This window comes from Mesoplodon densirostris, chromosome 14 (genome assembly GCF_025265405.1).
Source record: "Mesoplodon densirostris isolate mMesDen1 chromosome 14, mMesDen1 primary haplotype, whole genome shotgun sequence".
Lineage (NCBI taxonomy): Eukaryota > Metazoa > Chordata > Mammalia > Artiodactyla > Ziphiidae > Mesoplodon > Mesoplodon densirostris.
The window spans coordinates 81519208-81546517 of NC_082674.1; the positions used below are offsets into that span (position 1 = coordinate 81519208).

General features: G+C 36.9%; 1 protein-coding gene across 1 annotated transcript in view; it reads right to left on the bottom strand.

Moving 5' to 3' along the window:
• The window catches only part of DNAH6 (dynein axonemal heavy chain 6), a 268777-nt gene that overhangs the window by 173734 nt on the left and 67733 nt on the right, over positions 1-27310 (bottom strand). Inside the window, exons 15-18 of the mRNA XM_060116917.1 lie at positions 23734-23985; positions 16911-17039; positions 6475-6588; positions 2865-3008 (exon numbers count right to left, since the gene is read on the bottom strand). Coding sequence (XP_059972900.1) covers positions 2865-3008; positions 6475-6588; positions 16911-17039; positions 23734-23985 — 639 coding nt within the window. The remainder of the gene's footprint in view (positions 1-2864; positions 3009-6474; positions 6589-16910; positions 17040-23733; positions 23986-27310) is intronic.

A 27310-nucleotide genomic window follows, 5' to 3' on the forward strand; every position in this document is an offset into this window, starting at 1 on the left:
GAGAAATCAGTGAAATGGAAAACATAAAAAAAATAAAGAATATCAATCAACCCCAAAACTGGCTCTTTGAAAAGGTCAAAGTGATAAATGACTAGCAGGACAAACCAAGAAAGAAAGGGAGAAAATACAAATTGCCAATATCAGCAATGAAAAAGGGGACATCATTATGGATCCCACATACTTTAAAAGGATAGTAAAGAAATATTATGATAAACTTTATGTCTAATAAATTCAACAATTTGGATTAAATGGACCACTTCCTTGGAAGATACACTATAAAGTCCCCTCAAGAAGAAATAGATAACCTGAATAATTCAAATTGTATGAATGAAATTCAATTTTTTGTTAAAATCCCTCCAAAAGAGAAAACTTCAAGCTCAGATAGTTTCACTCTTGAATTCTACCAAACATCTAAGTGAAAAATAATACTAATTCTGTATAATCTCCTGCAGAAAATAGAAGAGGAAGGAACACTCCCCAAGTCATTTTATGAGGCAGTATTAACTCATAACCACACAACAATGTTACAAGAAAAGAAAACTAAAGATCAATGTCCCTCATGAATATAGGCACAAAAATATCTTCAAATAATATTAGTAATTTGAATCCAGCAATATAAAAGAGTATAGTACATCACGACCCAAGTGAGGCTCAGTTCAGGAATTCAAGCCTGCTTCAACATTTGACCACTGATAGATATAATTCACCATGTTAATAGACTAAAGAAGAAAAACCATATGATCATAGGCATAGAAAAATCATTTGATAATTATCAACACCCATCTATGATAAAAAAAAGAAACCTCTCAGGAAACTATGAAACTTTGTTATCTTAATATAGGGCATCTATAAAAAAATTTGACTAACATCATACTTAAAAAGAGACTGAATAATTCCCCTCTAAGATACGGAAAAGGACAAGGATGTTTTCTCTCACCACTCCTATTCAGTATCTTACAGGAAATCCTGGCCAGTGCAACAGGCAAGAAAAAGAAATAAAAGGCACACAGATTGTAATGGAAGAAATAAAATTGTTTTTATTCACAGCTGAAATCATTTTCTATGTTGAAAATTCTGAATAATGTACAAAAATCTCCTAAAATTAAAAAGTGAATTTATTAAGATCACAGGATATAAGATCAATTTACAAAGGTCAATAGTATTCCTTCATACCAGCAATGAACACTTAGAATTGGAAATGAAAAACAGTATAATTTAAGATAACATAAAAGAATACTTAGTTTTAAATATGTGCATAATCTGTACACTGAAAATTACAAAATGTTAATGAAAAGAAATAAAAGAAGACCTAACTAAATAAAGGGATAGGCAGGTAACAGATTAGAAAATTCAATCTTGTTAAGATGTCAATTCTCTGGAAATTGATCTATTGATTTGACACAGTCCACCCAAAATCCCAGCAATTTTTTATACACATGATAAGGTAATTCTAACATTTACATGAAAAGGTAAAGGAATTAGAATCGACAAAATTGTGAAAAAGAAGAACATGTTGGAGAACTTAACACTACCTGATTTCAAGACTTACTAGCTATAGTTATCAAGAGAGCCTGGTATTGGTGAAAGAATTAGACTTACAGAACAACCAAACAGAATAGAGGGTCCAGAAACAGACTAAAAAATATAGTCAGCTGACTTTTGACAAAGATGCAAAGGCAAACAATGGAGAAAGAATTCTCTTTTCAAATAATGGCTCTGGATCAACTGAATATCCATATGTAAAAATGTAAATAAATCAAAATAAATCATATACTTTAATTTTTAAAAAAAGCAACACTAAAAAACTTCCAGAAGAAGATACAGGAGAAACTCTGTGTGACCTTTAGGTTTGGCAAAAGTTTTTAGATTCTATACTAAAAAGATAATCGGTAAAAGAAAAAAATATTACTTGGACTTTTTTCAAATTTAAGCCTTTTGTTCTGTGAAAGTCACTGTTCAGGGACTAAAAAGACAATCCACTGACTGGGAAAACTATTTTCAAGTTACATATTTGAAAAAGGACTTATAACATGACTATATAACACAACATTGTTAATCAACTATACTCCAATATAAAATAAAAATTAAAAAAATCTTTGCTGTTCTTCTATGAATTGTTAGACCCTAATGTCCTTAGAATGTAAATTCTAAAAACTTCTGCTCTGTAAAATGTATAAAAACTTTTTGGTGTGTCAAATATCATTTGTGTTACAAATTTTCAAGCTGGTAGTCTCTTTTACCATTACTTTGTGAGTACTATTTAATTACTATTTGAGAGTCAATAGAAGAATGAATGAACAAGGATCATTGTTGCCAATGGACACTGTTCTCTATATGTCAAGAATTAAATAAAATATAGATTTTAAAGTTCCAAAAAAAGAGAACTCTGAAAACTCACTAATAACAAAACAAACAGCCCAATTAAAAATTGGGCTAATATTCAAACAGACATTTCAGCAAAGAAGGTAGATGGATGGCAAATGGACATGGGAAAAGATGTTCAACATTACTAATCATTAGAAAAAGGTAAATCATCACCATTATGAGACAGTACTATGCATTTATTAGAACGGTTAAAATGAAAACCAAACCAAACCAAATAAATAAACTCCCTATTGATAACAAGTGCTGGTGAGAATGAGAAACAACTAGAATTCTCATACAATTCAATTGCATGATTTGGCCAGTTGAAGAGAGGGATGCAGTCTGTGCCTCTGCAATACAGTAGCTGAATTTGTCTGTTGTTTCTTCTCTCTGCAAAGCTGACTAATTTAAACAGGGAAGAATTCCTGGCTTTGGTCTCATTAGCATCAAGTAGTAACTGATTGACCTGGAGTTTTGGAAATAATTTCTACTAAACTTACCTTTTCTTTCATTTTTTCCACCTTACTTTTTAGCTGGGACACTACACTGTTGGGTGGCAAGCCTTTTTCCAATTGAGTCACAAATTTGGCATATTTGGAAACTTGACTGTTTAGAAATTCTGGATCCAGGCAGTCAAATTTGGACTAGGAAAATTGGGGGGAAAACAAAGAAGTTAAGACATATGATAAAAGGCAAACTTGAAATAGTAAATTTTTTTTACTCTACTCACATTTTTTGATAGCTATGTTGTTAAACCAAGTTGATTCTATATTTTGGAAATGGCTCTACTTATTAAGATTTCTAATAGTATATCAGGCATTGTTTGTTTATTACATTCATGTCCTTTTCTCCCATATCATCAAATGAAGTATTGCAATCCCTGTAATTTATTCCAGAGGGCCAACCATTGTAAAGTTACAGATAGCTAATTTTTACTCTCGTGACCTAGAAATGTCTCACCAAGTAGTCTCCTATTATTTGATCATGTAGCCCTTTAATATAACTGATTTAAACATACACTCCAATGTATGCATGTATTTATAAATATATTTCTCAGTTACATAAACATGTAAATGTACACATATATTATGTCAGATGGGCATATGGATTGATGGTAATAGAAAATTTGTAAAAATGAAAAGATATTCCATGCTCATGGATTGGAAGAATTAATATTGTTAAGATGTTTAGACCACCTAAAGAAATCTACAGATTCAATACAATCCCTATCAAAATTCCAGTGGTATTTTTCACAGAAATACAACAAACAATCCTAAAATTTGTATGGAACCACAAAAGACCCAGAATAGCCAAAGCAATCTTGAGAAAGAATAAAAAAGATGGAGGTATCAACTCCTTGATTTCAGACTATCCAACTATCCAAAGTTATAGTCATCAAAACGGCATAGTACTGACACAAAAACAGACACATAGATTAATGGAACAGAATAGAAAGCCCCAAAATAAACCCACACATGTATGGTCAATTAATTTACAAGAAAGCAGTCAAGAATATACAATGGCGGAAGGACAGTCTTCTCAATAAATGGTGTTGGGAAAATTGAACAGCTAGAGGCAAAGGAATGAATTGACCACACACAAAAATAACTCAAAATGGATTAAAGATTTGAATCTAAGACCTGAAACCTAAAAACTCCTAGAAAAAAATCTAGGCAATAAGCTCCTTGAGATGGGTCTTAGCAACAATATTTTGGATTTGATACCAAAAGCAAAGGCAACAAAAGTAAAATAAGTGACTATATCTAACTAAAAAGCTTCTGCACAGCAAAGGAAAGCATGAACAAAATGAAAAGGAAACCTATACTTAATGGGAGAAAATATTCACAAATTATATAGCTGATAAGGGGTTAATATCCAGAATATATAAAGAACTCAGTAGCAGGAAAACAACCTGATTAAAAAGAGGGCAGAAGATCTGAATAGACATTTTTCCAAAGAAGACGTAACAGATGTCCAACAGGTATATGAAAAAATGCTCAACATCATTAATCATTGGGAAATTAAAATCAAAACCACAATAAAATACCACCTCACTCCTGTTAGTGTTTAGTATCAGAAAGACAAAATAGAACCAGTGTTGGCAAAGATGTGGAGAAAAAGGAACACTTGTGCATTGTTAGCAGAAATGTAAATTGGCACAACAGCCATATGGAAAACAGTATGAAGATTCCTCAAAAAATTAAAAATAGAACTACCATATGATTCAGCAATTCCACTTCTGATTATTTATCCTAAGAAAACAAAAACACTGATTCAAAAAGATATACAGACACCCAAGTTCATAGCAGCATTATTTACAATAGTCAGGAAATGGAAACAACCTAAGTGTCCACCAGTGGATGAATGGATGAAGAAAATGTAGTATATGTATACAATAGACTATTATTCAGCCATAAAATATGAAAACTTGTCATTTTTGACAACACGGATGGACCATGAGGGCTTTATGTAAAGTGAAATAAGTCAGACAAAGAAAGACAAATACCATATGACCTCACTTGTATATGGAATCCAAAAGCAAACAAAACAACAAAATAACTCATATGTAGAACCTAAAGTAAAACAAAACAAAAAAATCCAAAACAACTAAAACAGAACAAATTGGTAGTTTCCAGAGGAGGGTGGTGGGTGTGTGAAATAAGTGAAGGAGGTCAAAAGGTACAAACTTCCAGTTATAAAATAAATAAATCATGGGAATGTAATGTACAGCATGGTGACTATAGTTAATAACACTGTATTGCATATTTGAAAGCTGCTAAGAGAATAGATCTTGAATATTCTCATAAGAAAAATAATTTTGTAACTATGTATAGTGACAAATGTTAACTAAACTTATTGTTGTGATCATTGTGCAATATACAAAAATATTGGGTCATTATATTTTACACCTGAAACTAACATGTCAAATATGCCTCAATTAAAAAAAAAGAAAATTTATAAACATTCATTTTTTTTTTCTGGATTCAACTTTTTCTTTTTGCTCCCTAATGTGTCTTTTTGTATACTTCCTATGGTAAATTTGTCTCACTTTAGAAGCTACTGCTCTAATCTATGGTGGTAATCAGAAAACTCTCTAAGCTTCTTCTTTACTATTCAGGAGCATTTTCTAATTCTGAGATAAGTGGTAAATGAGTTATACAAAAGCACTTAAAATTCTCTGATATAATAGTATATATATGTTTGTTTGTTTTCCACTTTCTCCACCAAAAGGTAAATTCTGTGAGGCTTTGGACTTTGTCCTTTTTATTCTCCACTGGTATCTACTGTACCTAGAACATTAGCTGGGAAACATTCTTGCATCACTGTGCCCAGATATGTGACTTCTAATTATAGGCACCAGCATAGGGAAGCTGAACAAGCAAGTGTAAAACAATATTTGTGAAGTTGATGGTATTTCTAACATGCCCATGTTACACTTGAAAGAACAGATGGTCATCTATTCTGCCTCCTAGAGGGTTGACACTTGTTAAGGTTTGAACACAAGGGTAGACCCTAAAAACCAAACCCTGTGATACCTGACCCCCTAATTTACTATTAATAGAATTTACTATTAAGCTTTCAAGGGAAGATCCTGGATCTCATTACTGGGATTCTATTCTATCACAGGGAACAAAATGGCTTTCTTTCTTTCTTCCTTTCTTTCTTTTTTTAAAGGACAATAAGAACAGAACCTAGGCTAACAGAAATCTAATGTGTGTAGATCACAAATAAAATCTTACAATCCTTAATAACACTTGGCTGTAGTGTGTCGGGACAACATTGTGTTCAAAAACCACAAAGAAGTTAAATGCCATGCAGTGAGGTCCTTTGATGCTTCCTTCATTTAGCTATCTTATTTGGAGGACCTGAGAAACCTGCCTTACAATAATGTGGTCTTCTCTGTGGTACTTAAAGACTTATGTGGCAGAAAGACCTTTGTGCATTTCACCAGAAAGCTGATAATAATTCCCATAAAATAACATTGCATGTTTTACTGAAATTAAGAATATACCAGCTTATTTAAAAAAACTATAATTCATACTATTAGGATTCTAAGGTTAAATAATACAAAAATGATTTAAGAATTGAGAGGGTTTTTTTTCTTTTTACCGTTAACCATTCTTGTTGGAGTTGATCCCATTCAGATAAAGAATCCCAGAGCAATTGTTTGAGCTTCAATTCAGCACTAACTTCTTCCAAAGCTTCAAACTTGGACACTTCTACCTTTTAAAATATAATAAGCAAAATATACTATTTAATTTTCTGATATAGAGATCTTATGTTATCTTCCTATCAGTAATTTTTGATACAGTGACCCCTTAGCAGAATATGGGTGGGACCCAAATGGGGAAAGAAAAGGAGAGACAGAAACAATGAAAAAACAAATCACAAAACCCCATGTATATTCAGATTTCTATTTGAGTGACAAAATATAATTCTTTGTATTTCCTTAGAACTTAGAAATTTTCCAAAGACACAAATATTACAAGAGTGCTAAGGGCATTCTTTCTCAAGTTGGATCATACATGTATATACCTGTCTGGTCTATTGGGTAAACAGATGAATCTTTAGAGGCAATGATATCCTTTAGGGCTTATATCTTAGATGATAGAAGAGGGAGAGGATGCTTGTGTGGTAGGTGGTGGAGAGAATGGGGAGATTAAAGATGGAGTGAACCGCCTAGTTTCTCACCTATTTCTAACAGAGTGGACTGTATATGAACCCTAGACAGAGAAAGGTTGCAAGAAAATCTGAAGAAGCTGTTTTCATGCCTTGGAGGTGGGAAAATCTCCAGGAGGTTGGTAGCACAGAAACTGTGAGCTTTGCGATAAGCTGGGGCTTTAAAAATTCCATACAACAGCAGCAAAATACACATTCTCTTCAAGTGCATGTAGAACATTCCCCAGGATAGATCATATGATAGGCCACAAAACAAGTCTTAACAAGTTTACGAAGTCTGAAATCATATTATCTTTTCCAGCCACAATGGTATGAAAATAGAAATCAACAACAAGAGGAAAGCTGGAAAATTTACAAATATTTGGAAACTAAACACCACACTCCTGAACAACCAATGGGTTATAGGGGAAATCAAAGGGAAATAAAAATAAATATCTTGAAACAAATAAATATGGAAACACAGCACATCAAAACCTATGAGATGCTGCAAAAGTAGTTCTGAGAGGGAAGTTTATAGTAATAAATGGATATATTAAGAAAATAGAAAGATCTCAAATAAACAACTTGATGTTACACAAAGAACTAGAAAAGGAGAACAAGCTAAGCCCAGAGTTAGCAGAAGAAAGGAAATAACAAGGATCAGTGTGGAAATAAAAAAAAAATAGAGAACAGAAAAACAATAGAAAAGATCAATGAAACTAAGAGCTGTTTTTCTGAAAAGATAAACAAACCTTTAGCTAGACTAAGAAAAAAAGAGAGATGATTCAAGGAAATAAAATCAGAAATGAAAGAGGAGACATTAAAATTTACACCTCAGGTGACCTTCAAGATGGCATAGGAGTAAGACGTGCAGATCACCTTCCTTCCCACAAGTACATCAAAAATACATCTACATGCGGAACAACTCCTACAAAACACCTACTGAATGCTGGCAGAAGACATCAGACTTCCCAAAAGGCAAGAAACTCCTCATGTACCCAGGTAGGGTAAAAGAAAAAAGACAAAACAGAGACAAAAGAATAGGGACAGGACCTGCACCTCGGGGAGGGAGCTGTGAAGGAGGAAATGTTTCCACACACTAGGAAACCCCTTCACTGGTGGAGATGGGGCATGGGATGTGAGGAAGCTTCGTAGCCACAGAGGAGAACATGGCAACAGGGGTGCAGAGGCCAAAGTGGAGAGATTTCTGCACAGAGGATCAGTGCTGACCAGCACTCACCAGCCTGAGATGTTTGTCTGCTCACCCGCTGGGGTGGGTGGGGGCAGGGAGCTGAGGCTCAGGCTTTCAAGATCAGATCCCAGGGAGAGGACTGGGGTTGGCTGTGTGAACACAGCCTGAAGGGGGCAACTGTGCCACAGCTAGCCAGGAGGGAGTCTGGGAAAATGTCTGGAACTACCTAAGACAAAAGAGACCATTGTTTCGGGGTGTGTGAGGAGAGGGGATTCAAAGCACTGCCTAAATGAGCTCCAGAGACGGGCACAAGCTGTGGCTATCAGCGTAGAAACCAGAGATGGGCATGAAACACTAAGGCTGCTGCTGCAGCCACAAAGAAGCCTGTGTGCAAGAACAGGTCACTATCCACACCTCCCCTCCTGGGAGCCTGTGCAACCCGCCACTGCCAGGGTCCCGTGATCAAGGGACAACTTCCCCAGGAGAACACATGGCACACCTCAGGCTGGTGCAACGTCAGGCTGGCCTCTGCGGCCACAGGCTCGCCCTGCATTCTGTACCCCTCCCTACCCCAGGCCTGAGTGAGCCAGAGCCCCCTAATCAGCAGCTCCTTTAACGTCCTCCTGTCTGGGCGAAGAACAGACGCCAGAGGGCAACCTACATGCAGAGGTGGGGCCAAATCCAAAACTGAACCCCAGGAGCTGTGTGAACAAAGAAGAGAAAGAGAAATTTCTCTGTGAAGCCTCAGAAGCAATGGATTAAATCTCCACAATCAACTTGATGTACACTGCATCTGTGGAATACCTGAATAGACAACAAATCATCCCATAATTGAGGGAATGGACTTTGAGAGCAAATGTAGACTTGGGATTTGCTTTCTACATCTAATTTATTTCTGGTTTTATGTTTATCTTAGTTTAGGATATAGAGCTTACTATCATTAGATTTGTTTATTGATTTGGCTGCTCTCTTCCTTTGTTTTTCATATATATATATATATATATATATATTTTCCATTTTCTCTTTTTGTAAGTGTGTATCTGTATGCTTCTTTGGATATTTTTCCTGTATAGGTTTGCTTTTACCATCTGTCCTAGGGTTCTGCCTGTTTGATTATTTCTTTCTTTAGTATAGGTTTTAGTGCTCCTTTTCATAGGTGGATTTGTTTATTGGTTTGGTTGCTCTCTTCTTTCTTTATTTAATATTTTTAATTTTAATAATTAAAAAAATTTATTTTAATAACCTTATTTTATTTTATTTTTCTTTCTTTCCTCCATTTTCTTCTGATCCGCATGGCTGACAGGGTCTTGGTGCTCTGGCTGGGTGTCAGGCCTGAGGCTCTGAGGTGGGAGAGCCGAGTCAGGACACTGGACCACAAGAGACCTCCTGGACCCAGTAATATCAATCAGTGAGAGCTCTCCCAGAGATCCCATCTCAATGCTAAGAACCAACTCCACTCAATGACCAGCAAGCTCCCATGCTGGACACCCCATGCCAAACAACTAGCAAGACAGGAACACAACCATGCTCATTAGCAGAGAGGCTGCCTAAAATCATAATAAGTTCCCAGACACCCTGAAACACACAACAGGATGTGGCCCTGCCCAAGAGAAAGACAAGATCCAGCCTCATCCACCAGAACACAGGCACCAGTCCCCTCCACCAGGAAGCCTACACAACCAACTGAACCAATTTTACCCACTGGGGGGCAGACACCAAAAACAATGTGAACTAGGAACCAGCAGGCTGTGAAGAAGAGACCCCAAATGCAGCAAGTTAAGCAAAATGAGAAGAGAGAGAAATACACAGCAGTTGAAGGAGCAAGGTAAAACCCCACCAGACCAAACAAATGAAGAGGAAATAGGCAGTCTACCTGAAAAAGAATTCAGAGTAAAAATAGTAAAGATGGGGCTTCCCTGGTGGCGCCATTGTTGAGAGTCCGTCTGCCGATGCAGGGGACATGGGTTCGTGCCCTGGTCTGGGAAGATCCCACATGCCGCGGAGCAGCTGGGCCCATGAGCCATGGCCTCTGAGCCTGTGCGTCCGGAGCCTGTGCTCCGCAATGGGAGAGGCCACAACAGTGAGAGGCCCGCATACTGCAAAAAAAAAAAAAAAAAAAAAAAAGTAAAGATGATCCAAACTCTTGGAAATAGAGTGGAGAAAATAAAGTAAAGGTTTAACAAGGACTAAGAAAAACTAAAGAGCAAACAAAGAATGATGAACAACACAATAAATGAAATTAAAAATTCTTTAGAAGGAATCAATAGAAGAATAACTGAGGCAGAAGAATGGATAAGTGACCTGGAAGATAAAATAGTGGAAATAACTACCATAGAGCAGAATAAAGAAAAAAGAATGAAAAGAATTGAGAACAGTCTCAGAGACCTCTGGGACAATATTAAATGCATCAACATTCAAATTATAAGGGTCGCAGAAGAAGAAGAGAAAAAGAAAGGGACTGAGAAAATATTTGAAGAGATTACAGTTGAAAACTATCTTAAAATGGGAAAGAAAATAGTCAGTCAAGTCTAGGAAGTGCAGAGAGTCCCATAAAGCATAAATCCAAGGAGAAACACACCAAGACACATATGAATCAAACTGTCAAAAATTAAGTACAAAGAAAAATATTAAAAGCAGCAAGGGAAAAGCAACAAATAACATACATGGGAATCCTCATAAGGTTAACCGCTGAACTTTCAGGAGAAACTCCGCAAGCCAGAAGGGTGTGGCAGGTCATACTTAAAGTGATGAAAGGGAAAAAACTACTACCAAGATTACTCTACCAAGCAAGGATCTCATTCAGATTCAATGGAGAAATTAAGAACTTTAAAGACAAGCAAAAGCTAAGAGAATTCAGCACCACCAAACCAGCTTTACAACAAATGCTAAAGGAACTTCTCTAGGCAGGAAACACAAGAGAAGGAAAAGACCTGCAATAACAAACCCAAAACAATTAAGAAAAAGGTAATAGGAACATACATATCAATAAATACCTTAAATGTAAAGGGATTAAAATGTTCCAACCAAAAGACATAGACTGGGTGAATGGATACAAAAACAAGACCCATATATATGCTGTCTACAAGAGATCCACTTCAGACCTAGGGACACATACAGACTGTAAATGAGGGGATGGAAGAACACATTCCATGCAAATGGAAATGAAAAGAAAGCTGGAGTAGCAATTCTCATATCAGAGAAAATAGACTTTAAAATAAAGACTATTACAAGAGACAAAGAAGGACACTACATAATGATCAAGGGATCAATCCAAGAAGAAGATAAAACAATTGTAAATATTTATGCAGCCAACATAGGAGCAACTCAATACACAAGGCAAATACTAACAGCCATAAAAGGGGAAACTGACAGTAACACAATGATGGTAGGAGACTTTAACTCCCCACTTTCACCAATGGACAAGTAATCCGAAATGAAAATAATAAGGAAACACAAGCTTTAAAGGACACATTAAACAAGATGGACTTAACTGATATTTATAGGACATTCCATCCAAACACAAAACAATACACTTTCTTTTCAAGTGCTCATGGAACATTCTCCAGGATAGATCATACCTTGGGTCACAAATCAAGCTCTGGAAATTTTAAGAAAATTGAAATTGTATTAAGTATCTTTTCTGACCACAAAACTATGAAACTACATATCAATTACAGGAAAAAATCTGTAAAAAAATACAAACCCTGGAGGCTAAACAATACACTACTAAATACCCAAGAGATCACTGAAGACACCAAAGAGGAAATCAAAAAATACCTAGAAACAAATGGCAATGAAAACAAAATGACCCCAAACCTGTGGTATGCAGCGAAAGCCATTCTAAGAGGGAAGTTTATAGCAATACAATCCTACCTCAGGAAACAAGAACAACCTCAAATAAACAACCTAACCTTACATCTAAAGGAACTAGAGAAAGAAGAACAAACAAAAGCCAAATTTAGCAGAAGGAAAGAAATCATAAAGATCAGATCATAAATAAATGAAAAAGAAATGAATGAAATGATAGCAAAGATCAATAAATCTAAAAGCTGTTTCTTTGAAAAGATAAACAAAATTGATAAACCATTAGCCAGACTCATCAAGAAAAAAAGGGAGAAGACTCAAATCTATAGAATTAGAAATGACAAAGGAGAAGTGACAACTGGCACTGCAGAAATACAAAGGATCATGAGAAATTACTACAAGCAACTATACTCCAATAAAATGGACAACCTGGAAGAAATGGACAAATTCTTAGAAAAGCACAACCTTCTGAGACTGAACCAGGAAGAAATAGAAAATATAAAGAGACCACTCACAAGCACTGAAATTGAAACTGATTGACAATCTTCCAACAAACCGAAGTTCAGGACCAGACGGCTTCACAGGCAAATTCTATCAAACATTTAGAGAAGAGCTAACACCTATCCTTCTCAAACCCTTCCAAAATATAGCAGAGGGAGGAACACTCCCAAACTCATTCTACGAGGCCACCATCACCCTGATACAAAAACCAGACAAAATGTCACAAAAAAAGAAAACTACAGGCCAATATCACTGATGAATATAAATGCAAAATTCCTCAACAAAATACTAGCAAACAGAATCCAACAGCACATTAAAAGGATCATACATCATGATCAAGTAGGGTTTATCCCAGGAATGAAAGGATTCTTCAATATATGCAAAGCAAAAATGAGATAAACCATATTAACAAATTGAAGAATAAAAACCATATGATCATCTCAATAGATGCAGAAAAAGCTTTTAATAAATTTCAACACCCATTTATGATAAAAAAAAAAAACTCCAGAAAGTGGGCATAGGTAACTTACCTCAACATAGTAAAGGCTATATATGACAAACCTACAGCCAACATCGATCTCAATGGTGAAAAACTGCAACCATTTCCACTAAGATCAGGAAAAAGACAAGGTTGTCCACTCCCACCACTATTATTCAACATAGTTTTGGATGTTTTAGCCACAGCAATCAGAGAATAAAAGGAATCCAAATAGGAAGAGAAGAAGTAAAGCTGTCACTGTTTGCAGATGACATTATAGTATACATAGAGAATCCTAAAGATGCCACCAGAAAACTACCAGAGCTAATCTAGCAGAAAACTACTAGAGCTAATCAATGACTTTGGTAAAGTAGCAGGATACAAAACTAATGCACTGAAATCTCTTGCATTCCTATACACTAATGATGAAAAATCTGAAAGAGAAATGAAGGAAACATTCCCATTTACCACTGCAACAAAAAGAATAAAATACCTAGGAATAACCCTACCTAAGGAGACAAAAGACCTGTATGCAGAAAACTATAAGACACTGATGAAAGAAATTCCAGATGATACAAACAGATGGAGAGATATACCATGTTCTTGGATTGGAAGAATCAACACTGTGAAAATGACGGTACTAACCAAAGCAATGAACAGATTCAATGCATTCCCCATCAAACTACCAATGGCATTTTCCACAGAACTAGAACCAAAAATTTCACAATATGCATGGAAACAAAATAGATCCCGAATAGCAAAATCAATCTTGAGAAAGAAAAACGGAGCTGGAGGAAGCAGCCTCCCGGACCTCAGACTATACTACAAAGCTATAGTAATCAAGACAGTATGGTACTGGCACAAAACCAGAAATATAGATCAATGGAACAGTATAGAAAACCCAGAGATAAACCAACACACATATAGTCACCTTATCTTTGATAAAGGAGGCAAGGATATACAATGGAGAAAAGACAGCCTCTTCAATAAGTGCTGCTGAGAAAACTGGACAGCTACATGTAAAAGAATGAAATGTGAACACTCCCTAACACCATCCACAAAAATAAACTCAAAATAGATTAAAGACTTAAATGTAAGGCTAGACACTATAAAACTCTTACAGGAAAACACAGGCAGAACACTTTATGTCATCAATCACAGCAAGATCTTTTTTGACCCATCTCCTAGAGAAATGGAAATAAAAAGAAAAATAAAGAAATGGGACCTAAGGAAACTTAAAATCTTTTGCACAGCAAAGGAAACCATAAACAAGACAACAGACAACCCTCAGAATGGGCAAAAATATTTGCAAATGAAGCAACTGACAAAGGATTAATCTCCAAAATATACAAGCAGCTCATGTAGCTCAATATGAAAAAACAAACAACCCAATCCAAAAATGGGCAGAAGACCTAAATAGACATTTTTCCAAAGAAGATATACAGATTGCCAAGAAACACATGAAAGGATGCTCAACATCAGTAATCATCAGAGAAATGCAAATCAAAACTACAGTGTGGTATCACCTCACACGGGTCAGAATGGCCATCATCAAAAATCTACAAATAAATGCTGGAGAGGGTGTGGAGAAAAGGGAACCCTCTTGCACTGTTGGTGGGAATGTACATTGATAAAGCCACTATGGAGAACAGTATGGAGGTTCCTTAAAATCTAAGAGTAGAACTTCTATACGACCCAGCAATGCCACTACTGGGCATATACCCTGAGAAAACCATAATTCAAAAGGAGTCATGTACCACAATGTTCATTGCAGCACTATGTACAATAGCCAGGACATGGAAGTAACCTAAGTGTCCTTCGACAGATGAATGGATAAAGAAGTTGTGACACATATATACAATGGAATATTACTCAGCCATATAAAGAAATGAAATTGAGTTATTTGTAGTGAGGTGGATGGACCTAGAGTCTGTCATACAGAGTGAAGTAAGTCAGAAAGAGAAAAACAAATACCGTATGCTAACACATATATGTGGGAACTAAAAAAAAGAAAAAAGTTCTGAAGAACCTTGGAGCAGACAGGAATAAAGACACAGACATAGAGAATGGACTTGTGGACATGGAGAGGGGGAAGAGTAAGCTGGGACGAAGTGAGAGAGTAGCATGGACATATATACACTAACAAATGTAAAATAGATAGCTAGTGGGAAGCAGCCACATAGCACAGGGAGATCAGCTCAGTACTTTTTGTCTACCTAGAGGGGTGGGATAGGGAGCGTAGGAGGGAGACTCAAGAAGGAGGGGATATGGGGATATATGTATATGTATAGCTGATTCACTTTGTTATACAGCAGAAACTAACACACCACTGTAAAGCAGTTATACTCCAATAAGGATGCTAAAAAAACCCACTTACACCTCAGAAATACATATGACCATACGATACTCCTCTGAGTAAGTATACGCCAATAAATTGTATACCTTTGAGGAAATGCATAAATTGCTAGAAACATATTGCCCAGTAAGACTGAATAAGGAAGAAATAGAAAATCTGAACAGACCAAAAAGGAGTAAGGAGATTGAATGAGTAATCAAAAACCTCCCAACACAGAAAAGCCCAGGACCAGATGACTTCACTGGTAAATTTTACCAAACATTTGGGGGGAGAAAAAAGAATTAATGCCAATATTTCTCAAACTTTTCCAAAAATTTGAAGAGATGGGAACACTACCAAACTCATTTTACAAGGCTAGCATTATCCTGACATTACGGATCTAGCCTTGATTTCATTAAGAATTAGAGATGATTTCCTAGGCCAGTTAGGCCTTCACTCCTATCCTCCTAATGACTGAGAGCTGCAGAGGAAGGTTGATATGAGGTGATCCTAAAGGATCATAAAGTATAGATATGGAACGTGGAAGGAGGGAGACACACTTCTATTTCAGGCTCTGGCTCAAGCAATGCTATTCTTTCTGACCCAAGAGTGCCCACCTGTTAGTTATAGCCTTCTATCAAGCAATATTTCCTCCACAACTCCCGTCCTACTGCATACTTCCCTGTCTTACAGGTCAGTTAACTAATCTGGGAAAAGCTTTGAACCCTTATTCTCTCATGCACAAACCTCCTGCCTCAAGTATTGTACCAGTTGCATTGTCTAGTGCCAGGTCATTATTTTGCAGGTTGCTCCACCAAGCCCTGGGATCTGGAGTGGACACTAAGACTGCTCAGACCACTTTCTGGCCATCCATTTGGGGCTATGGAATAGATAGGTGCATCCCCATGTGAGGTCCATGCACTCTTCTGAAGCTTTTGGGGAACTGATTAACCCCTCCCTCATTGTTAGTGGCCCTCTGGTTTTGATCCTAGGAATCTTTTCTATTTTCTTTTCTTTTTGGTCTCTCTAATAGCTGTTCAGAGCACTTATATCTCTTACTCATTTCTCTTCATTTTTTTGAGGCATAACTTTTAGCTTTTTAAATCTACCCTTTTTGGATCCATCTTTGTCCTGGCTTAGCCAAATTCTCTTCTTTCATCAAAGTGGCACATCAAACCAGGGCAAATTAGGCAATATTGATGGAATCATAATACACACATGGATGTAAAAGAAGCTTGAATATCATTTAAGAAAGAATAGAGGGGTTTTAATTGACCACATTTAAAAATCCACATACATTTTAACATAGAAGCTATAGTCCCTGGTCTGAGGGTTTGTCTATCATTCACAATTACTTTTTAAAGAGAAAGATATTTTGTCTCACATGTGTACTAATCTTTAAACACTTCAAAGTCAGAGAACACGTCATATTTTGTATTTCAGATTGTTCCAGCACAGTGACTAGCACATAGGTGTCCAAACATTGAATATTTACAGTCACATTATTGAAAATGCATATGAATCAATGCCATTTCTATGAATATATTTTAGAAACAGATGTGTAGAGCTGTCATTACCTTAAAATTCTTCTGATAGGATTTATATTGAAATGCACGTTTTTGAAGATCATCTAGAACTGACTGCAGATCATTCAACATGATGTTTACTTTGTCTTGGTCAGCATTAATATCCAAAAACTGTGGATCCTGTAAAATTAAGATAGGTTTTGATTACTCATTCCTATTTTTTGATGTATACCATCAAATTAAATGAATTAATAAATGTTTTCAAAACATATTTCTTCTAATAATCTTTTCACTCTAATTTTTAGAAAATATATTAAAATGGTTGTTTTTTTAATGTAAAGCAATGCACATACATTGTAAAAATTACAGAAATGTATAAAGAAGTAACTTGGGGATAATATTGCTTTTAAAGAATACCTAATACATTTTTCCTCATCTGTTTTCATTTATTACATTTGTTTCAGCTAATGTGACTTCAAGTAAGGAGAGGTGAATACAATATGGAAAAGAAAGAAGAAAATATGATATAAGGAAAATGATCATTTTACAATAAAGGAATAATTACAATTTACGGGACTTCCCTGGTGGCTCAGTGGTTAAGAATCTGCCTGCCAATGCAGGGGACACAGGTTCGATCCCTGGTCCAGGAAGATCCCGCATGCCATGGAGCAACTAAGCCCATGGGCCACAACTACTGAGCCTGTGTGCCTAAGGCCCAGGCTCCTCAACAAGAGAAGCCACCACAATGAGAAGCTTGCACACCACAATGAAGAGTGGTCTATGCTCACTGAAACTAGAGAAAGCCTGCACGCAGCAATGAAGACACAATGCAGCCAAAAAAAAAAAAAAGGGAATGATTACAATTAAGGTATGATTCTATTTAATTGAAGTTCAAAACAGGCAAAACCAATTTATGGCTTTAGAATTCAGGGTAGTGGCTGCCTTTGGAGAGGAAGAAAGGGTTAGTGACTAGGGAAGACACTAAAGATAGCAATAGCAATAGTTCTTGACCTCAACAGTGGATACATGGATGTGTTCACTTTCTGAAAACTCACTGAGTTTTACACTTATTACACTTATGTACAGCTTTCTCTGTGCACAAATACAAAAATACTTCAATACAAAAGTAAAAACAGAGATAACCTCATCCACCAGAGGGCAGAGAGCAAAAGCAAGAAGAACTACAATTCTGCAGCCTATGGAATGAAAACTACATTCACAGAAAGACAGACAAAATGAAAAGGCAGAGGATATGTACCTGATGAAGGAACAAGATAAAACCCCAGAAAAACAACTAAATGAAGTGGAGATAGGCAAACTTCCAGAAAAAGAATTCAGAATAATGACAGTGAAAATGATCCAGGACCTCAGAAAAAGAATGGAGGGAAAGAGGAGATGAAAGAAATGTTTAACAAAGACCTAGAAGAATTAAAGAAAAAAGACCTAGAAGAATTAAAGAAAAATGACCTAGAAGAATTAAAGAACAAACAAGCAGAGATGAACAATACAATAACTGAAATGAAAAATACACTAGAAGGAATCAATAGCAGAATAACGGAGGCAGAAGAACAGATAAGTGACCTGGAAGACAGAATGGTGGAATTCACTGCTGCAGAACAGAATAAAGAAAAAGAATGAAAAGAAATGAAGACAGCCTAAGAGACCTCTGGGACAACATTAAAAACACAAATATTCGCAGTATAGGGGTCCCAGAAGGAGAAGAGAGAGAGAGAAAGGACCCGAGAAAACATTTGAGGAGATTATAGTTGAAAACTTCCCTAACATGGGAAAGGAAATAGTCACCCAAGCCCAGGAAGCGCAGAGAGTCCCAGACAGGATAAACGCAAGGAGAAACATGCCAAGACACAAAGAAATCAAATTGACAAAAATTAAAGACAGAGAAAAATTATTAAAAGAAACAAGGGAAAAATGACAAGATACAAGAGAATTCTCATAAGATTAACAGTGGATTTCTAGCAGAAACTCTATAAGCCAGAAGGGAGAGGCATGATATATTTAAAGATGTGAAAGGGAAGAATCTCCAACAAAGATTCCTCTAACTGGCAAGGATCTCATTCAGAATCAATGGAGAAATCAAAAGCTTTAGAGACAAAAAAATGCTAAGAGAATTCAGCGTCACCAAATCAGCTCTACAACAAATGGTAAAGAAACTTCTCTATTAAGAAAAATGGTAATAGGACCATACATATTGATAATCACCTTAAATGTGAATGGATTAAATGTTCCAACCAAAAGTCACAGGCTCACTGAATGGATACAAAAACAAGACCCATATATATGCTGTCTACAAGAGACCCACTTCAGACCTAGGGACACTTACAAACTGAAAGTGAGGGGGTGGAAAAAGATATTCCATGCAAATGGAAATCAAAAGAAAGCTGGGGTAGCAATTCTCATATCAGACAAAATAGACTTTAAAATAAAGACTATTATAAGAGACAAGAAAGAACACTACATAATGATCAAGGGATCAATCCAAGAAGAAGACATAACAATTGTAAATATTTATGCAGCCAACATAGGAGCACCTCAATACATAAGGCAAATGCTAACAGCCATAACAGGGGAAATCGACAGTAGCACAATAACAGTAGGGAACTTTAACACCCCACTTTCACCAATGGACAAATCATCCAAAATGAAAGTAAATAAGGAAACACAAGCTTTAAAGGACACATTAAACAGGATGGATTTAATTGATATTTATAGGACATTCCATCCAAAAACAACAGAATACAATTTTTTCTCAAATGCTCATGGAACATTCTCCAGGATAGATCACATCTTGGGTCACAAATCAAGCATTGGTAAATTTAAGAAAACTGAAAACATATCAAGCATCTTTTACAACCACAATGCTATGAGATTAGAAATCAATTACAGGAAAAACACGTAAAAAACACAAACACATGGAGGCTAAATGATGCACTACTAAATAACCAAGAGATCACTGAAGAAATCAAAGAGGAAATCAAAAAATACCTAGAGACAAATGACAATGAAAACGTGACAATCTAAAACCTATGGGATGCAGCAAAAGCAGGTCTAAGAGGGAAGTTTGTAGCAGTACATTCCTACCTCAAGAAACAAGAAAAATCTCAAATAAACAGTCTAACCTTACACCTAAAGGAGCTAGAGAAAGAAAAACAAACAAAACCCAAAGTTAGAAGAAAAAAAGAAATCATAAAAATCAGAGCAGAAATAAATGAAATAGAAACAAAGAAAAGAATAGCAAAGAACAATAAAACTAAAAGCTGCTTCTTTGAGAAGATAAACAAACTTGATAAACCATTAGCCAGACTCATCAAGAAAAAGAGGGAGAGGACTCAAATCAACAAAATTAGAAATGAAAAAGGAGAAGTTACAACAGACACCACAGAAATACAAAGCATCCTAAGAGACTACTGCAAGCAACTCTATGCCAATAAAATGGACAACCTGGAAGAAATGGACAAATTCTTAGAAAGGTATAACCTTCCAAGACTGAACCAGGAAGAAATAGAAAATATGAACAGACAAATCACAAGTAATGAAATTGAAACTGTGATTAAAAATCTTCCAACAAACAAAAGCCCAGGACCAGATGGCTTCACAGGTGAATTCTATCAAACATTTAGAGAAGAGCTAACACCCACCCTTCTCAAACTCTTCCAAAATATTGCAGAGGAAGGAAAACTCCCAAACTCATTCTACAAGGCCACCATCACCCTGATTCAAAAACCAGACAAAGATACTAGAAAAAAAGAAAAATTACAGACCAATATCACTGATGAATATCGATGCGAAAATCCTCAACAAAATACTAGCAAACAGAATCCAACAACACGTTAAAAGAAACATACACCATGATCAAGTGGGATTCAATATATGCAAATCAATTGATGTGATACACCATATTAACAGACTGAAGAACAAAAACCATATGATCATCTCAACAGATGTAGAAAAAGCTTTTGACAAAATTCAACATCCATTTATGATAAAAGCTCTCCAGAAAGTGGGCACAGAAGAAAACTACCTCAACATAATAAAGGCCATATATGACAAACCCACAGCAAACATCATTCTTAATGGTGAAAAACTGAAAGCATTTCCTCTAAGACCAGGAACAAGACAAGAGTGTCCACTGTTGCCATTATTATTCAAGATAGTTTTGGAATTCCTAGCCATGGCAATCAGAGAAGAAAAAGAAATAAAAGGAATACAAATTGGAAAAGAAAAAGTAAAACTATCACTGTTTGCAGATGACATGATACTATACATAGATAATCCTAAAGATGCCACCAGAAAACTACTAGAGCTAATCAATGAATTTGGTAAAGTTGCAGGATACCAAATTAATGCACAGAAATCTCTTGCATTCCTATACACTAACAATGAAAGATCAGAAAGAGAAATTAAGGAAACAATCCATTCACCATTGCAACAAAAAGAATAAAATATCTAAGGATAAACCTACCTAAGGAGGTCAAGACCTGTACTCAGGAAACTATATGACACTGATGAAAGAAATCAAAGATGACACAAACAGATGGAGAGATATACCATGTTCTTGGATTGGAAGAATCAATATTATGAAAATGACTATACTACTCAAAGCAATCTACAGATTCAATGTAATCCCTATCAAACTACTAATGGCATTTTTCACAGAATAGAACAAAAAAATCTTAAAATTTGTATGGAGACACAAAAGACCCTGAATAGCCAAAGCAATCTTCAGCACAAAAAAAGGAGCTGGAGGGGCTTCCCAGATGGTGCAGTGGTTGAGAGTCCGTCTGCTGATGCAGGGGACATGGGTTCATGTCCCGGTCTGGGAAGATCCCACATGCCATGGAGCAGCTGGGCCTGTGAGCCATGGCCGCTGAGCCTGCACGTCTGGAGCCTGTGCTCCTCAATGGGAGAGGCCACAACAGTGAGAGGCCTGCGTACTGCAAAAAAAAAAAAAAAAAAAAAAGGAGCTGGGGGACTTCAGACTATACTACAAAGCTACAGTAATCAAGACAATATGGTGTACTGGCACACAAACAGAAATATAGATCAATGGAACAGGATAGAAAGCCCAGAGAGAAACCCACGCACCTATGGTCAACTAATCTATGACAAAGGAGGCAAGGATATACAATGGAGAAAAGACCATCTCTTCAATAAGTGTTGCTGGGAAAACTGGACAGCTATATGTAAAAGAATGAAATTAGAACAGTCCCTAACACCATTCACAAAAATAAACTCAAATTTGATTAGAGACCTAAATGTGAGACTGGACACTATAAAACTCTTAGAAGAAAACATAGGAAGAACACTCTTTGACATAAATCACAGCAAGATCTTTTTTGACCCACCTCTTAGACTAACGGAAATAAAAACAAAAATAAAGAAATGGGACCTAATTAAACTTAAAAGCTTTTGTTCAGCAAAGGAAACTATAAACAAGATGAAAAGATAACCCTCAGAATGGGAGAAAATATTTGCAAACAAAGCAACAAAGGATTAATCTCCAAATTATATAAACAGCTCATGTGGCTCAATGTTAAAAAAACAGAAAACCCAATGAAAAAATGGGCAGAAAACCTAAATAAATATCTCTCCAAAGAATATATACAGATTGCCAAGAGGCACATGAAAAGCTGCTGAACATCACTAATTATTAGAGAAATGCAAATCAAAACTACAATGAGGTATCACCTCACACCAGTTAGAATGGGAATCATCAGAAAATCTACAAACAACAAATGCTGGAGAGGGTATGGAGAAAAGGGAACCCTCTTGCACTCCTGGTGGGAATGTAAATTGATGTAGCCATTATGGAGAACAGTATGGAGGTTCCTTAAAAAATTAAAAATAGAATTACCATATGTCCCAGCAATCTCTGGGCATATGCCCAGAGAAAACCATAATTCCAAAAGACACATGCACTGCAATATTCATTGCAGCACTATTTACAATAGCCAGCTCATGGAAGCAACCTAAATGCCCATTGACAGACAAATGGATAAAGAAGATGTGGTACATATATACAATGGAATATTACTCAGCCATAAAAAGGAACAAAATTGTCATTTGTAGAGGTGTGGATGGACCTAGAGATTGTCATACAGAGTGAAGTAAGTCAGAAAGAGAAAAACAAATAACGTATATTAACGCATTTATGTGGAATCTAGAAAAAAATGGTAGATGAACCGGTTTGCAAGGCAGAAATAGACACAGATGTAGAGAACAAACGTATGGGACACCAAGGGGGGAAATTGGTGGGGGGGGGGTGGGATTAATTGGGAGATTGGGATTGACATGTATACACTAATATGTATAAAATAGATAACTAATAAGAACCTGCTGTATAAAAAATAAATAAAATAAAATTTAAAAATTAAAAAAAAGAAAAAAGAGTCATCTGGGTATCTAGTCTAAGTTCTTAAAATAATTCCTCTTGCATCTTTTGTATAGGAAAATTGGCACAAGTTAATCAAACAATCTTCTTTATCATTTATCAATTTATATTCTACCTCTTTCTAAGGGGGAATTTTCTAATATGTGGCTAAGCAAACTCTAAAATTGTCAGAATAACTATAAAATATGCTAACAGGTTATAAAAACACTCATTTCATAATAATAAATAGAAGCCAGGAGAAAAAGAATTCACTATTGTATACATGCTTTAGTTGCAATGGCCTAGAATTTATTCAGTACCTAAGAGAGGTTCAGAAACACTTTCAATTTTCAATAGCAGCTCAGAGAATTAAGCCATAAAAAAACAAAAGTTAAACCAGATTAAAATGAAATATGCTTTCTAAATGGTTTATTAAAATGTAATAGTCAGCCTTTACACAGATTTTTAAATCCTGCTTCAGCTTACCTGTGCTAGCAGCTTTATTTCATTCACTTCATTGCTTAGATCCTCAAGATCTCTGCCCAGATGCAGACAGAATTTCTTAATGCTTGTTTCTCTGTCACCCACAGATTTATCAATGGCATTCCGAACAGCAACAATGGACGGCTTCATAGTTACAAAAACAGCAAAGTCTTCGGGAGGTGTGGGAACCTGATATTGTTCAATCAGCTTGTACATCTGAACCACTACATTCCCTTCATCTTCAAGGCTTTCAATCTAAACAGAAACATTCGTTGCTGGTTACATAAATCAGAGTCCTGTTATACCCGTTAAGATTGTCTGATAGGAGACAGCTGCTGTGCATGGTAAACATCATGCTGTGAAGATCCAGCACACAGAGGGGTGCGTTTAATGCAGATCAAACTGGCTGGAGCCTGCTGGGTGGCAAATACAGTCATTGCTACGATGCAGGTAATAAGGCCCAGGAGGTAAGTTTTTCAGAGCTAAGCATAGTTAGTATTACTGTTTTAAGTGTTTAGTTTTGTCTCTCTGTTTTGTTCTCTAATAGATTAAACAGTGTCAATATTTAAAGTTTTCAGAGACAACAGGTGCTGTGAGGACGCCCATCTGTAACATCTGAGATTTCAGGCCTGTGTGTTGAGCAGTGACTGTCCCAGGGCAGCCCCTGAGGTGTGTGGACCATGTACCCATAGATTCAGAACCCTGATCTATGGTGAGACTCACACTACCCTTTAATAAAGGCTTTTAAAACCTTTATTACTGACTACTAAACATCTTTGCTTTGATGCCCTACCTTCAGTGGACCGTGCCTTTACTAAATTTTTGGCAAGGACTCCCCAGTTTTGGGGGAAACCTCCTCCCTGCCAGTCTGCCACAAGGTTATAGAGGGAGTATCCATGTTCCACAACTTGACCCACCTCCTGGCCACAAGCTGAACCAGGGAGAGTCAAATTGGGACCTAGTGACACCAGCTCAGTCTGATCTCTTTCTTGAACTTCGGAAGAGTTAGACTGCAGCTGTTGGCAGAGGCTATTTGCTTCCAAGGGGTAACAAAGCAGGTCCTAAACAGGAAATGAAAACTGCAGAGAGGCTTTAGAGAGATGGTTCTCAACCTTTAGCTGCATCCCAATCACCCTGACAAGCTTGGTAAAACACAGATTGTTGAACCCCTCCTGAGAGTTTCTGATTCAGAAGGTCCAGGGTGGGGCCTGAGAATATGCAAGTTCCCCAGTGATACTGATGCAGCTGGTGTCGGGAACACCCTTTGAGAACCACTGTTCTAGAGAGGAGCAGAGATGCGAGATAGAAAGTTTTCCTATGCTGCTCTAGTCCCTAGTTCCTGCCCTTTTTAAAGGCTAGGCTCTATCCATACCTTTGGATTCCAAAAGATAACACTGCAAACTTAGAATAAATCTTCTCATTTTTCCAAGCTAACTATGTGAGTTTTTGTTACTTTCAACCAAAAGTGTCTAACATCTTCAATAAGTTACAAATAGAACTAAGTCTGACAACCAAAATCTGCTCACCTTCCTGGATTTCTGGTACGTGGAGTAAGCCTATGTCCTGTTTTCTCTGGGAGTGTCTTGGTTTACACCAAGGTGTTGTCCTGGCATGATGATTAATGGTGCCTCTTTCACTCTCAAAAATGTTTGGTCAGACAGTGATTATGTGGCCTCTGCCCTACCTATGCTGGCTGGTGGTCTACCCAGTCACTGTAAAAGGGTATCTAAGAGTGCTCTCAAATTTCTTTCATTGTCCCCTCGTTCAGTTGTCCACTAAGTCCTTTCAATCCTACTTACTTAATATCGCTAGAATCCATTCCTTCTCTCCTATCCTTGGAAATACTACCTTAGCTATGGTTCATCAGCTTTCTCCACCAAACACCCCTTCTACATAGAATACCAACCGCCACATCCTGTTCTGGCCATGTTGCCTCAGGTCTGTGCATGCAAATTTCCCTCTTCCTGGAATGCCTACCTGAATAGATGGACTTTAGGACAAAGCTTAAATGTCCCAACCTCCGCAAAGCCTTCTGTAACTCATAGGCATGACTGCACCCTCCCTCTGCTCCACCACCACCCTGCGCACAACAGTATCTTGTACCTATATCCATTGTATGAGTTATCTGCTGTCATTCTAGACTCTGAGGTCCTTGAAAGCAGGTTTACTCATTGTTGTCATCCTTGCATCCTGCTAAGTGAGTGCTTACAACTTTTTTGGAATTAATGGATTAGGTTCCAAAGAAAAGCTGTCTGTGTGTGCAGAGCATTTTCCTAAGAGAGGCTGCTTCCTCAACACACCACCCAGCCATGCACAGACAACCTTATGGAGATGGGACACAGTCTGTGTTTCTGCATGGCACATCGACTCTCCTGTTCTGGAACCAGAGAGAGAGCAGTCGACCCCCTGCTACATGATCCTTCCTTCCATAGTTTATACAACAGGATCAGGGTAGGGGTGGGGGCTGAATCCATTCATTAAACATTTAGAATTGATATCAGAAGAGAGATTCTCTCTCTTGGTGGGTGGCTAGACTTGCAACATGTGACCTGGGAGGTGCTGGTGGCCACGTTTGTTGCTGCTGCTGAAACAGCAGGAGCAACGTGTTTGCAGAGGTAAAGGAGCAAAGCAGACCCTAAGAGAGATGCAGAGAGGAGAGGTGGAGAGAAGACCACCTGGGTTTCCCACAGCCTTCTTATTCCTGGCTCTGGTAAGTTCCTAAGCCTAGTCACATTCTTGGTGTGGGTGTGGGTGGGGTGTGTTCCATGGAATATTCCTTCCTCCTTAAATAGGGTCCACGTTTTGTCCTAAGGTAGGACAAAACCTCAACTGGGTTTTGGTTATTTGACAGAGTCTTTCTGACTGCAGATAATAATAAATGCTGGGCATCTTATTCTCCTGGGATGATGTATAAGTAGACTTGAGGGAAAACCACAATCATCTTGAGATCATCACATTTGAGAAGATGTTGTTTCTTGAAATGAGAAACAAAATTTTTACTTTTATAGGTACATGAAATAGCCTTTACTATTAATTCTGTTAACAATATATAATATTATCCAACAGATTATCCAGTTGTTAATGACTTATTTCACATTTCAGTTTGTATTTTTAAAATTTGTAACATATCTTCAATTTCCAGATATTTAAGAAAATGATTTAACTCTATTTTAAATGCCAACTGGTGTGACTGAAAAACCTGACTATTGAAACTAAATGCTAGATTGCATGCCACAGGGGAAAGATGGGAGGAGGAAACCAAGTTTCCGGAGAGAGAGAAATAAGGGAGACAAAGGAGTGAGTGTGTGTGTGTGTGTGTGTGTGTGTGTGTATGAGAGACAGAGAGAGAGAGAGACAGAGAGAGAGAGGGAGGGAGGGAGAGAGCGGACCCCAGCATTTGTGTTCCTTGAGTCCCCATATTTGCTGTCTTCCTGTCCCACCTCCCTGTTTAAGCTAAAGTTGGGTTTCTTTTACTCCTAATTGGAAGGTTCCTGACTATTATGAAAATATAGGTTAAGAAGGATCAAGGCTTCCATTATGACTAATACCAAGTTTACAATTCTATTATCATCTACCACAA